The sequence below is a fragment of the Alligator mississippiensis genome, chromosome 2 (genome assembly GCF_030867095.1).
Source record: "Alligator mississippiensis isolate rAllMis1 chromosome 2, rAllMis1, whole genome shotgun sequence".
Taxonomy (NCBI): Eukaryota; Metazoa; Chordata; order Crocodylia; family Alligatoridae; genus Alligator; species Alligator mississippiensis.
The window spans coordinates 164,438,994-164,453,290 of NC_081825.1; the positions used below are offsets into that span (position 1 = coordinate 164,438,994).

The window sequence follows — 14,297 nt, forward strand, 5'->3', positions numbered from 1 at the left end:
CTTGCTATGCGATAGCACTCCAAACAGCGTTATGTTTATTTAAAGACATTTGAACTCACCACAAAGATTTCTAAGACAGACTCGTTTGGGTTCCATAAGAACTCTCCATGAGGCAGGTACATCAAATGTGTACCTCATTATTGACCCTGCATGCTAACCCGAGCACAAGGAAAAGCAGGCAGTCAACACACTGGACCAGGGGTGTGAAACTCATCCAGGCTCATGGACTGGTACCCTTTAGCATAATCTGTCTGTGCAGTCAACAGGCCTTGTTGATAAGAGTTTATGATGTAAAGGAAAATTAGTTTTCTCTAAGCTCATCAAAGGATAAAAAGGCAGTATTCTACACAAACATCTGCTCTGTAAGAACAAATTCTTTTTCTCATCAGACATCTACTGAATAACATCTCTTCAGTCAATATCATGTTGGGGGGAGAGAAGAGAAAAGTGAGACCCCAGCATAAATCAGGAATAACTCCACAGATGTCAGAGCTGCATCAAATGAGGGCTTGTTCTAAATATATTCTTTATCATCACACACACCCCTCCCTATATAGATACATCTATCTGTCTGTAGAGACATATAGTGACAGACAGTTTTCTATATTACTCAGTAAAGCAAGGATAATAGGGTTACCATTTGTTGTAGCAGCTTCTGCTTCTCAGTGTGAAGTTTAGATATTTCTGTGGACTGTGACTGTACTTGTGTCCTCAATGTTTCTAGTTCCTATGGTAAAGATGAAGAGTTACTGTTCCTCTCTAAAAACTCTTACTAGTAAACAATGACAAAAGCTACCTTTTTTTGCTAGTAAGAGCTACAAAATGTGCATCAGACTTATTCAGAATAGCTGTGGAAAGAGAGCAGCATGTCTACTAAAAACAGAGCAACCAGCTGTCTAGACATGCTAACAAGAGCTCTCAAGAATGTAATACTTAGCACAGCTAACAACCTCAAGTAGTTGGGGGGGGGTGGGGGGGGAGACGACGACACGGACACAAAACTTTCTATTAAATGCAGAACTTTGCAGCCACTTCTTTGAGGCTTGCTTCAATTAGCAAAGCAAGCAGAACAGGCTCTCATATGCATGTTCTTTTTTTCTGAAAAATCTTCGAGTGCAAATTATCTAGAGCAAGTTCTTTTTTTCTGAAAAATCTTCGAGTGCAAATTATCTAGAGCAAAACATTTATCAACTCAAATTCTTCAACAATTCCCTTGCTTTATTATTGGGAGAAAACTAAGAGTGAGATTCTTTCAGGGGCAAAAAGACAGTTTTACTCAGTCACTTAACAGACAAGATACATGAATTGGTCTTTTCTCATGTGAAAAAAAAAGACTCAAATGTCAAATTTATATCAGTTTAAGAGATGTGCTATGCAACTGTTAATAAGCAATATATTATCAGAATTTTCAGTTTCTCCACCAACTCAATTCACTGCAACACAAGCAATACTGGTGATTTCTTGTGTTCAAAATAATTTAAATCAGTATGTAAGGTAAGGTCCCTGAAACAAACTGACGTGCTTTACAACCCATTTTGCTCTCTCTGAAGGTAACTGAAGTTTGACTGAAAACTGTCTCCCCATCCTAAAATATTACTATTTGGGACCAATAATTGCCCATTTGGTGACTGCACATCAACTATTCTGAAGCTACACAAAAGAAAGGCTGATTGCCATTCATAAAGTAGCAAGAATTCTCACCTTCTGCAAATTGTTATCATGCTCCAAACCACCATATTTATTTGCCTGAGAAGACTGTTCTGTTCCTGGTTCTAACTGTGAAGACTTCTATAAGGGGAGAAACCAACAAACCATAAAAAGTTTTACCACATTACATTGATCAAATAATTACTCACCTGTTATCAGAACTGTTCTTTGATAAAGCCTCTGCACTTTTACACTCAGGCTGAATGCAGTAACAGTACTGTGTGAATCTATCTATAACAGTAAAGAAACCTATCTTTCACTTCACCCCCCAAATCAACAAGCCAAACAATCCAATCTGCATGGAGATAAAGGGGATGACATGCATCAGCCACCTCAGTACCTCCCATTACCTTCTCTCCCAACTTAAATCTAGATTGCTCAGACTTGAAAGACAAGTGGTCAGGAAGTATGACAGCTCTCTAACAGCCCTTGTTATGACAAATAACTCGGCTTCAGTCTTTGAGTGGCCTCTGCACATTCCCAATGATGTGAAATGGACAAGCAAAACCCTTCCACCATGCTACCAGAATATTAGGCACCAGCATCTGAGATGGAGAATACCAGGAGGTTTGAAATACACTCAGCATATCTGTAAATCTATGTCTCAGTAGACAGCCCAAGGATTTTTACTCTTCAGAAAAACTTATTTTACCTAATGCAAAGAAAAGTGACTGAAATTTTATTAAAGCTAACAACAAACAAACAAACAAAGAAACAAACCCTCCCCCCCCCCCCCCCCGTTAATTTTTTGCATGATTGGTGATTTTAAAAGTGCTTTGCAGCCATGTATGTGTGTTACATCACAGCTGTAGAGCGCTTTCAGGGGCCTGATCACACAAAAAAAAAAAACTTGCATAAGCCCCGTAAGTGCTTTTGTCCCTATGCCACTTTTCCTGTAACCAGCCTGAAACTTTTTTTTTGTTTTTTTGCTCAGCCTCCCAACCACGATTTTGGTGTAACATTACATGTGTGTTCTTGGGGCAGTAAAACACATTCATAGCTATGTGTGTTCTTATGAAAATATGATCCTTTCATTTATCTCCCTCCACTGGATTTACCTGTGATGCATCTATAGATGATCTTATCCCCCGCTCCCACCCCGTATTCTGCTAGATAAATCAATCAAACATTTCTAGTCTTTTCTAGAAGTCTCAAGAGAGACCTTCTATTTCCTTGAATGTCACACTGCTCTTTCTCTGCACTTGCTTCAGAGTTTGAGCTCATCTTTAAGCAAAAGGTGACCAGAATTGTTCACGATATTCTAGTTTAGGTCTCACCAATGCCTGGCATAATAGCCTAAAAAATTCCCCATTTCTGCTGGAAATACCTGCATTGAGCAACTAACAGGTATGGAAACTGCAACTGCGTATGGAAAGTTCTTCTGAAGTAGTCACTAATTGCTTACCAATTTCTCAATCACGGAATCCTTTTCTCTCAGCTGCCCTTGCAACAGGTCATGCTTATTTTTCCATTCTTTTACCTCCTCTCTCAATTTGCTGATTTCTTCAGGCTGAATGCCATTCATCTGTAGTGTGTCACTGTGGGAACTGTTATGCTGGGTATCCTTTCCTATAGGCCATACATTGCAAAATTAGTAGAAGGCTTTTACACTTATCTCATTTATACAGTAGCTGAAACATTCATATGAAGTAGTGATCTTCAACAATAGCACATTTTCCTCCTACTAAAAAAAATGCTATTACAAGTTATTCAAGTTTAGATGATTCTACTGTGTTAAAAAACCCACTGGCAACTGTCTGTAAATCAACCTCAACCTGGGTGGAGAAAAGAAGGTGAGAGGTTTCGTAGTTCTGTCTGTAAATCAACCTCAGAAATGTGCAGTTCTTTATAGAAAGGAAGTCTGTGCAATTGTATCTCATTAAGAAGTAAAAAAGCAGCCCCCCCACCCCAGGATATGTATTGGGATCAGTGCTATTTAATATATTCATGAGTGATCTGGAAGAGGGAAGGGGGGAGCGAGGCGGCCAACTCTGCAGATGACACAAAATTATTCAAAGTGGTAATAACCGAGGGGGACTGTGATGAACTACAAAAGGATATGGCACTACTGAGCAAATGGGCAACTAAATGGCAGATGAAATTCAAAGTAGATAAATATAAAGTGATGCACATGGGCAAAAATAATCCAAACTATACAACTATAATGGGCTCTACATCTGCTGTTATCACACAGGAAAGAGATCTGGGAGTCAGCGTGGACAGCTTGCTAAAAACATCAGCTCAGTGCTCAGCAGCCATCAAGGTGGCAAACAATGTTAGGCATTAAGAAAGGAATAGTAAACAAAATGGAAAGTATTATGCCCCTTTATAAATCCATGGTCTGTTTATACCTTGAACCTCACTTTGAAAAGGGTACACAAGAAATAGAAGATACAGAAAAGGGCAATGCAAATTAGTGGTATGGGAAGGCTTTCATCTGAGGAGAGACTAAAGAGGCTGGGCCTATTCAGTTTAGAAAAGAGAAGCTTAAGGGCAGACATAATAAGGGTTTATAAAATACTAAATGATGAAGTGAGAGTAAATAGGAATTTATCATTTACTAACTCTCACAAGACAACAACTAGGACTCACAAAATGAAACTAGTAGACAGTAAGTTTAAAACTAAAAGGCAGTTTTTTTTCACACTGTGTAATTGAAGTGTGGAACTCATTGCCACAAGATGTTGTTGAAGCAGACAGTGTAGCCAGATTCAAAAAGGGATTGGACAAATTTTTGAAGGAACGGGGCATCAGTAGCTATTGAGGATGGGAGTTTGGGGTACAGCTTCTCTATCAGAACTTTCTAGACATTAAATGCTAGAGGCTGCAAGTAGGAGAGGAACAGTGGAAAAAACCCTGATCATACATGTTCACTCTCCCCTTCAGCATCCACTGTGCGACACAGGATACTGGGCAAGATGGACCTATGTTCTAACCAAGTAAATAGCAGTTCTTAGGTCCTTGGTCATTCAATGAAGGAGTCAAGAGTCCAAGCATCTGGCAGGAGATGGAAGTCTAGATCCCATCAAATATTCAATGCAGAAAGCAATTTTCCAGTATCAGTTCATTCTATTGGGAAAAGAGAATCATTCACTTAGACCTAAACCCAGAACGTGAATCAATGTCGCATAAATGGTCTCCATTTCAAAAGCACACATTGCAAGACCAAAGTGCTTTTACCATGTAACTAAGTGCATACCCCTCTGCAGGGCAAGCACTAAAATCTCCTGACACCCTTGAGTACCTGTCAAATATTAAATCTCCCCAATGAGGAGAACCCGAGCCTCCATCCACCCTCCCTCCATGCACCCCCTCCAAGCTTCAACTCAGACAGCAAAGTCTCTATGTCTGAAACCTTGGCAGATAGGTTATTTTGGTTATTTTATTTTCTCCAATCAGAGAAAGGAGCTTCTATAGCAGACAAAACGCCCAAAGAACATATAATCATAGAAAAAAAAGGGCTTGACGGGACCTTCAGACGTCATCTAGTCTAACCCCTGCTAAAGGCAGGATCATCCTTACCCACACCATCCTACACAAGCCCTTATCTGACCTATTAAAACTACAGTCAACCCTGACAATCAGAAAGCATAACATCCACACATGCCGTACATAAATAAGGGGGACAATGGTGGCCAGTGTTCTACTGCTGCAAGGGTTAAAATATGCTTGAGATTCAAGGAAGCAGGTGTGCATGCTCCTTGCTACAGAGGAAAGGAAAAAACCTCTAGTCCATACATAGTTGACCACAGGGTAGAATTACTTCCTGAACCCAAATACGGCAACTGGTCTGATTCTGTGTGACCCTCTAGCCAGGAACTTCTGGGTTTTAGTCTTAGGAGGAGCACTGGCACACCCCAGCCAAATTCCCCAGCCTTTGGCTGCAGCCAAAACACAATGCTTCTGAAGGAAGGGAAAAAAACCTCCTGATATCCATTTTAAATTTATTTTGCTGCAACTTCAAGCCACTGTTCTGTATTCTGCTCTCTGCAGAAAGAGAGAAAAGATGTTTTCCCTCTATGGCAGCCCTTCAGATATTTGAGACCTACCAGCAACTCCTGCATGTACCAAAGGACACAGCAATGAGGGATCCTAGGTAGAGTGTGATGAGCTCCTTGCAGCCCAGCCTGTGCACCATAGGGGCTCTTTCCAATTGGAGTGATGGTATATGCTGCTTTGTAGGGCTCTTTCCTCTTTTAGATATGGCAGTAAGGAGGACAATGGAGCAGGAAATGGGCCCCCTAGTTATCCTAGAGGCCAGAATTTATCTGAATGACAGGCTAGGCTATACTCACTATCCATGTTTCTTCATGGGTACTGGTACCTAAATCACAGGCTAGAGCGCACTTAAAGCCTCAAATTTCTTTCTGACTCTTTCCAGCTCTCAAGTGTGTGCCAATAGGCAAAAATTCCACATTTCTTTTTTACTAATACACTTACAAACTTGTCTTATGAAAAAAATCTATCTCCAATAACTGGAAGTTTTGAGGCAAAAGAAAGCAAATTAAATGTTGACATTTTATGTAAAAGTAACACATTATATAATGGAAGAAATAATTTTCTAGCAGGTTTTTTTAATGCTTAAGAAAACAAACAAACATTTTTCCCACAAATTTTTGTGACATCTCATAAATTCTAGAATTTAAAGCAACGTGTTGTTGAAATTGGAAAAGATTATTTGCTGCAAAAAAGTAGGTCGCTTACAGTGAACAACACAGGGCCTTCAGCAGGTGGTACAGAACAATGAGAGATTTAGATTTTTTCTGACGTATACCTAGCTGTACTTTAAGGAGATTATACTGGTCCTTGTGCTGCTGGATCTGTGAGACTTGCTGTGTAAGTGTTGCCTGAAGCTGTTCATTTTGAGATTTTAAGGAATTAACTTGTTGCTTTAATTCTTCAAGCTGCTGATCCTGTGAAAGAATAATAATAAAAAAAATTATAGTTCTGTTTAATTACTTGTGGAAAATTGTTTAGGAGTAGGAAAAGTGTCATAAAGCAATAAAACTGATGCACTGGAATTGACATTTACCAAACCTTTAAGTTATTTTTCCCCAACATCTTCTGGACTGCTTACAAGTACACGCTGGAAGACAAATACTTCCAAAACAAGAACCAATGCCTATTAAGATTCCCCAGCACTTTCCATCATGCATCTGACTGGGATGATTTAAGCAGCACATCCTGTAGCTGTGCAAGGAACTGGACCAGATCAGTGGGGGCCAACCTTTTTGGCAGGAGTACCACAAATTAGCCCCACACCCTCCCGAAGTGCCATGCCAGTCTCCTTCCACTGTCCAATCTCCTGCTTCTTCCGCTCCCAGTGTGATATGCTGTGTTCTGCTTTCCAGCTTCTTTCTCTGTGCTCCCTGACTAATTTGCTGCTTTGCTCCTTTGCCTGTCGCCTCCCTGATCTCACACATACCACACACTGAGGTTGCATTTGCCATTTATAGTACCCATGACATGGATTCACCATCCCCAGACAACATGACCCTTCAGGCCCTTCCAACCTTACATTTCTATAGGATGACTTTGCTTTCATTGCTTATACCTTTTTAGCAACTTTAAGTTTCAACCTGAAAAACCTCCACTGAACTATGGAAAATTTTGTCTAAAATGGTCTGGTCTTTTCAGAAAACAAAGCTAGGGACAGAAATAACAATGCATTATTTTGTTCATGTTAAGCCTCAGAGAATAAGTTCTAGCATCTCCATGCATAAAAATGTGACAGAGGGTAGTGTTTTACCATCTCTGTGAATATATGCCCAAATCTGACAAAATTATAAAACCTTGGGAAAAATAATTACTAGAGCTCCACAGGAAGCTTGCCATCAGCACTGGGCACATTCTAGTCCAGAACTGGAAAGGACTATCTTTGAAATTAGCATGTAAAATAGAGCCAGAGGTTCCTGTTACTTTCTGCAGCAGGCTAAACTGGCTGTTTGGGGCTGCATCAGCAGGAGCACAGGCTTATCCTTAAGTAAAAGGGGAAACTCCTGCATGTGGCTGGGGAGCCACAGGACAGCAAGGGGGCAGAGCTTCAAGGCATATAAGCATAGGGCCTGAGCTGCAGCAGGCAATCTGGTACTGCATACTTTAGGGCGAGGAGCCCGCCAGGAAAGCCGGCTGCTGGAAACAGGTCCAGGAACACTCATGTTACCCATGAGAGCAAGACCAAGACAGCTAAGGGGGGGAGTATAGCTTGCAGTGGGGTATTGACCCAGAGTGGGGAAGAACTTTTGTGGAAGCAATTTGTTTACATTTTTGTTATACTTAAGTTTGGTTAACAGAGATAGAAAGGAGCCCACAGGGGGTGCCTGGGAGGTACCCAACATAGAGCTGCCCAGCCAGGGTCAGAGACCAAGCAACATACAAGCTGTCCAGCCAAGGCCAGACCCCCTAAGGGCTGCCACATGAGATCAGAGCCAGAGGCCCTAGAGCTCAAGAGGGCAAGAAAGGGCAGGGGCTCAGAAGCTGAGGTCTGGGACAGTAGACTTTGGCTCTGGGGGTCCAGCTAGAGGAAAGAGTTTGAAGTCAGGAAGGCAGAAGTCCCAACAAAGGTTCAAGGCTTGAGGGACTAAGTGCAGAATCAGGCCCAGGGCTCGACCCTCCCACCAGACCACAAAACACTGACTGACATCTGCAAGATATGGGCATGACTATGGGGGTGGCTGGAGGTCACAATTATTGCCCCAAAGGCACAACTGGGACTGTTTTAGAATGGGAAACCCACCCCAAAGTTTGGGACAGAGGAACCTCAAGGACAGCATACAGAGGAAAGGCCAGGAGGCAGTCTTCCCAGTTAAAAGTCAAATCATGGCAGGCAAGATAGGACATAAGGGGAGGCTGGGGAGCATGGGCAGGCAGATCTGACTGCTAGGGGGCATCAGATGCCAGGTGGATCACCTGAGCCTGTCTCACAGCACCAGGCTGATGCAGGCCACAGCAGGTCCTGGTCCTAGCAAACCTGTCTTTGCTGTATTTTCAATGCCCATCTGCACAATGAGGGGAAAGCCACACCTTGCAGAGAATGAGGGGACCAGATTAGGACAAAGGGGAAGGCAAGGGAGATTGCAACTAGAACTGTCTAGGCAGAGAGATTTGTGATAGGGACAGACATTTTAAGTGCTTCCAAAATGGAGCACTTGAGCTACAGACAGATGTACATTCCCCTGCTGCACTGACTCCCCTCAACCCCTCCATCTGCAGCACTTCATAAATTTCCATGGCTGCATGCCCTCTCCAGCCAGCACTGCAGCACTGCTCCCCTGGCCCCAGACCACTGGAGAGTAAAGCTAAGAGTCTGCTCTGCTTACCCCCTAACCCCATCCTCACCTCAGGAGGGAGAAGGGGACAGAAGTGGACAGGGATAGAAGTGGAGCCAACATCAATGAGCAACTCCCTACCAGAACTGAGAGACTAGAGACCCCAACATCAGAAACAGGAGGATTCCCCACTGGAAGCAGAAGACCAGACAGGGAGAAATGTATATAGGGACTGGGGACTGAAATGCAGGAATCTTGGTTTTGGGGTCTTTGAGGTACTGATGGAAGAGATGCTCCAGTGCAGGGGTAGAGCAGACAGGAAAGCAGTCATTGAGTGCCCCACATTTCCTGCCATGAGGGGCACAAAGCAGATTACTGGAGGATGCTGGAGGACCCAGGGATCCCTTACTGTCCTATGTAGAGCATTTATATGTTACAGGAGAAATTTATTTTGAAGTGCTTCTAAATAGTACCCACTTCCTTCAGTTACCTTTGGAACACTTCAAGCATTGAATCTGTTCATACCCTTGCAGTGGAAGAGGCAGAAGAATAGAGCGGGAGTCAGATATTTAAATGCATAGGAAGGCTAGGGTCAAGGGGTGGGAGCATACTGGCACTGGTTAAAGAGACTGACAAAAAGCAACTGGCTGGACAACTAACAGCAGGCGACCTGGAGAAGAAGCCTAGGTGGGGACGAAGCAGAAACAGAAGAGTGAGAAAATAAGGGCCCTGGGCAGGTGTTTTATTTGTAGTGATATAAACACCTCTGTACTGGTATAAAAGTTGAGGGAACAGACATTCATGCCCCCAATAAAACTGCAAAAATGGCACCAGTGCTATAGAAATATTTCTGCAGCACAACAGGAACTTCGGTTGCAGCATGTTTTATAGCACCACATTTAATGTCGCTGCAATCGTTTTTTATAGCGCTCAAGCCAAGTGTCTGTAAGGAAAAAATATATACACAGTAAACTGGCAGGTAATTCGCCCTTGCACCCAAAATGTTCCTTCTCGGGTTATTTCCAAAGTTTCCAGCTGTGGATTACTACAAATCTTTATGCATCCATCTCATTTCAGCAGTTGTAAACATGATAACTAGAGAATGGAGATAGGCAACCCCACCAAATGAGGGAGAATGGAAAAAGAGAATATAGTACATATTTCCTATGGAAAAGCTATCTTATTCACTAAAAGACAGGCATGAGGACTTGTTGTCCTGGTACAACTATCCAACACAAGAGGACTATAAAAGAAAAGTGCCTGCTAATGCTGCAATGTGGAGAGAAGTATAGGAGGCTGCATAGCAGGAGCTGCATCTGCAAGCCTGCTCTGGAGGACTGAGCCTGCTGACAAAGATAATTAGCTTGCTCCGTGGGAGTTAAAAGGCTCCCAGAGAGAGCCCAGGGGAGAGACAGGGAGGCCATGGAGTGGGGATGGAAGCCTGAGTGAGGGAGCTCTCCATGGGTCTGATACACTGTGAAGAAACCCAGAAAGCTGCTGAGAGACTGAGTTTACAGAGAGATTGGGACTTGCTGGATTGAAACTGATGGAGATAAAAGAATGCGAGCTGGTGGTGGCAGACCCGAGCCTGGGCACTTGCAAGCCAAAGCACCCTTGTTGGTCTGGGAAAAGACCACATGCCACCTGTTTGTTTACACTGCTATATGTTGATTCTCGCCAGGGGGTAGTTTGCCCCAGGGAGGCAGAGACAAGGACCGCAAGCAATGAAATACTGAGCTAAGCAAACCCCCAACCTGCTATAATAAGTCTCTTAAAAATGAGAAGATAGAATGAGATGCAGTCCTGTCCTTCTCCCAAGCAAAACCTAACATACAGTGAGCAAGAAAGTCATTGAAACATGTGTGTACATTATCAGAGTTTATCGCCCAAAATGGGTTTTTAGGGGTGGATGGGTGGGTGGAGAAAAGAGGGTGAGAGGTTTCGTAGTTCTGTCTGTAAATCAACCTCAGAAATGTGCAGTTCTTTATAGAAAGGAAGTCTGTGCAATTGTATCTCATTTAGAAGTAAAAAAGCAGCCCCCCTGGGGATATGTATTGGGATCAGTGCTAGTTCTGTAGGGTCGGAAGGGACCTGAACAGATCATCAAGTCTGACCCCCTGCCCTGGGCAGGAATGAGTTCTGGGATCATAATACCCCAGGTATGATTATGTGGTTGTGTTAATAACCTACATCTACAAAGGGATTTGGTTTGGGTTTTCTTTTTTAATTATACTGTCTTCAGTACCTGATCTCTCACAATTTTTCCAAAGCAACTTGTCTCAGTGCACAAAATGGATCTACTTTGGGGATGAATATGTACAAATATTGTTGTAGTACTCGTCTCATTTGCTGAGGAAGACTGAAGCTGGATATTGCTACTACCATTACTGTAGAACAGAAAAGAAAGGATGGCCCAGTGGCCAAGGAGCTTGAGCTGAATCCCTAAGAGAACTGAATTCTATTCCTACCTCTGCCACAGGGCTCCTGTTGCTCAGTGAATGCCAGCCATTCTGAGCACTGAACGACACTGAATGGCATGTAGTCATTTAAAAGGTGCCATAATGGAAGCACAAAATGGACACAATTTCTGGTTTCACAGACCAACTTATTTCTGGCATGCCAAAATTTCTGAGCACTCAACTTTGCATCTCAAATGTTAAAACAGCACTGCAGACAACAAAGCATTTAAAAGTAAAGGCCATAAGCCTCACCTACAGAGCTGTTTTATATTTGACAGAGAATTCCATGGACTGCTACCCATCAACCCACACCTGAATGCATGCAAAACTAAGGATGAACAGTATGGCCCGTTATGTATTTCATGGATGCTTTATACATACTATGCTGCAAGCTTTAAGTGTCAGCATAATCAAAATGTCCTAGGTAGAAAAATAACAAAGAACAGATCGTTTAAAATTAAAAATTTCTTTAGAAGTAGGAAGGAACATGCTTTAAAAAGAGACTGTTCCCACCACATAAAGATGTTCCTTCAAGGTTTATCTGAATGAAGCCGGTGCATTTTAAGGTGTTTTGCTACTAGTTTCTCAGTTCCAGCTCCTGCTACTTGTGTTTCTCAAGTACAAGCAGCAATTTTTATTTTTGTTAAGGGCAGACAGAAGGAAGCCATTTAAATCAAGTTTTGTTATTTATTTTTTTAAAGCAATGATACAAGCCCAACCACCTGCCACTGAGAACAGTAATGGAGTGATGCCGAGAACACTGCAGCAAAACAGATTAAGATTATACCATGAAGGGGAGGAGGCATGGGCAATACAGCTTTACTGTCAGAGGAGCAAGAGAATGGAACAAGTTGCCCAGGAAAGTTGTGGAATCTCCTTCACTGGCGGTTTTCTAGAGGCTGAATAGATATTTATCTAGGATAATATAACAATAACATACCCTGCATTTGTGCAGGGGCTGGAACAAATGATCCCTGAAGTCCCTAGCAACCATGATTCTATGATCATGGCACTATTTTATTTCATTTAGCTCAAAGCAACTACATCCCAATCAACTCCTGCTTCAGTTTCCTATCAGCTTCATAAGATGGTGTTACTTAACAATTCGCACTTAAGCTTCTGTCCAAGCTATAAAAATCAATTAAATTAGATTTATAAAAACGACTGTAGAAAATATATTAGAAATCCAAACAATTTTGGGTTACAGACTCCCTCAATACCATTCTTTGGTCCGCTGTTCTTGATCGACAAATCCATTTCTGATTTCTGCTTTGGCCACCCATACCTTCTGAGGTTTGAGTCCATAGCAAAGAACTAAATGAAACATAATATTTAAGGAAAGGATGGTGGATTCTGCAAGTCTATACTACTGCTCTGAGAAAGCAACATTTTGAAAGGGAAAAAGATAAAAAGGAACAATTAAGCTCTCTCAGCACCACTATTTAGTCAGGAATTTTTGGTCAAAACATTTTTTTAAAATCCTTTTGTTTCCTCAGGAATCTTTTACATTTTGGAATGGCTAGTTAGAAATTATATTCCAGAGACCCCAAAACTGAGTTAATATCACCTCCCCAACTGCATAAGTGTAATATAGAAGGACCCTGATTATCTCTGTTTAAAAGTTGCAAATACTTTGATTAAAATCCCCCAAAAATCCACATTTTCCCATGATGAAAATGAATCATCACTGTACAGGTATCCACTGAACACAATGTTCTATTTATATATTTACAATTTTAAAGCAATTTGGAAGCCTAACAGTGCCGTAATCATTATAATAAGATACATTTTAAATACCTATATATTTTGGCATTGACTTTATCATAGCCAGGCCCGCAGCATGCTGCCCCTGCACCCCCAGTCCTGGCTGCCACCTGCAGGAGGCAGCAGCAGCTGCTATGGCCAAAGTGGAGTGCAGTGTGCCCCTACCCCCACCCCTGCCCACAGGCAGCACAACCAGAGCAAAGCCCATTTTTTTTTTTTTGGGGGGGGGGGGGGGAGGGTAAGGTGGGGGCGGGGAGGGAAAATGGAGAATGTGGCTGCCCAGAGGCTCCCTGCCCTGCTGCCCCCCACCTACTAGGGCCTCTGCAGTCCAGCAGGCAGGACCCCCTATCCATGTGGCAGCAGTGGTGGCAGCATGGAGCTGTGCTCCCCGCTGCTGCTGGGCAAGCAAGGAACTCCTTGCCATGGAGGCGCAGCCAGCATGGGACTTAGAACTGTGGCACCAAGCCTGCCCGACCCCCTCTACTCTCCTGTGCCAGGTCCTGCCCGCTGGACTGTGGAGACCCCCCGAGGAAGGGCAGCAGGGCAGGGAGCCCTGAACCCACAGAAGACAACCTGCATCCACCCCCCCATGCCTCCCTCCCTGCGACTGCAGGCAACATAAGCAGACAGCCCCCTGGATGAGTTGCCCATGGCTCCATCCTGCTCCCCCAGCTGGGCCCTGAATTCCTGCCCCAGCCCCGCCCTATTCCTTCCTGACTGTGGAGGCCTTAATCTGTGTGTCGTCCCCCCCTTAGACTTACCTAGAGGGAGCTGCTCTCCATGCTGCCTGACTGCTACATGCATGTGTGCACATGGTGTCCCCTGCCTGTGATCGCCCTCCTTCCACACACCGCCCCCCAAGCAGCTCTTTTAAAAGGAGAAAATCTGCATTTTTCTGCAGCAAACGGAAAACCCAGATCTTTGGTAATTTAAATAAACCTATATTTACCTGCTCTCTAATAACTTGTTTATAATGAGTCACAATGTTGTCATGCTGTTCCAATGTCTTCTTCACTTCCTCTTCCTTTTTGTCTTCTTCACTAGACTTGTAAATAGCCTTTGTTATGACACCTGTCAAAAAACTGAGTATTTGTTATTC

General features: G+C 43.0%; 1 protein-coding gene across 5 annotated transcripts in view; it reads right to left on the reverse strand.

Annotated features, from left to right (window-relative positions):
• USO1 (USO1 vesicle transport factor) overlaps positions 1 to 14,297 on the reverse strand; it is a 90,447-nt gene that overhangs the window by 15,459 nt on the left and 60,691 nt on the right. For all 5 annotated transcript variants that reach the window (XM_059722353.1, XM_059722352.1, XM_014611570.3 and 2 more), the window contains 5 exons: positions 14,148 to 14,269; positions 6,482 to 6,620; positions 3,113 to 3,276; positions 1,702 to 1,788; positions 638 to 727 (listed from right to left, as the gene is read on the reverse strand). In XM_059722353.1, coding sequence (XP_059578336.1) covers positions 638 to 727; positions 1,702 to 1,788; positions 3,113 to 3,276; positions 6,482 to 6,620; positions 14,148 to 14,269 — 602 coding nt within the window. The remainder of the gene's footprint in view (positions 1 to 637; positions 728 to 1,701; positions 1,789 to 3,112; positions 3,277 to 6,481; positions 6,621 to 14,147; positions 14,270 to 14,297) is intronic.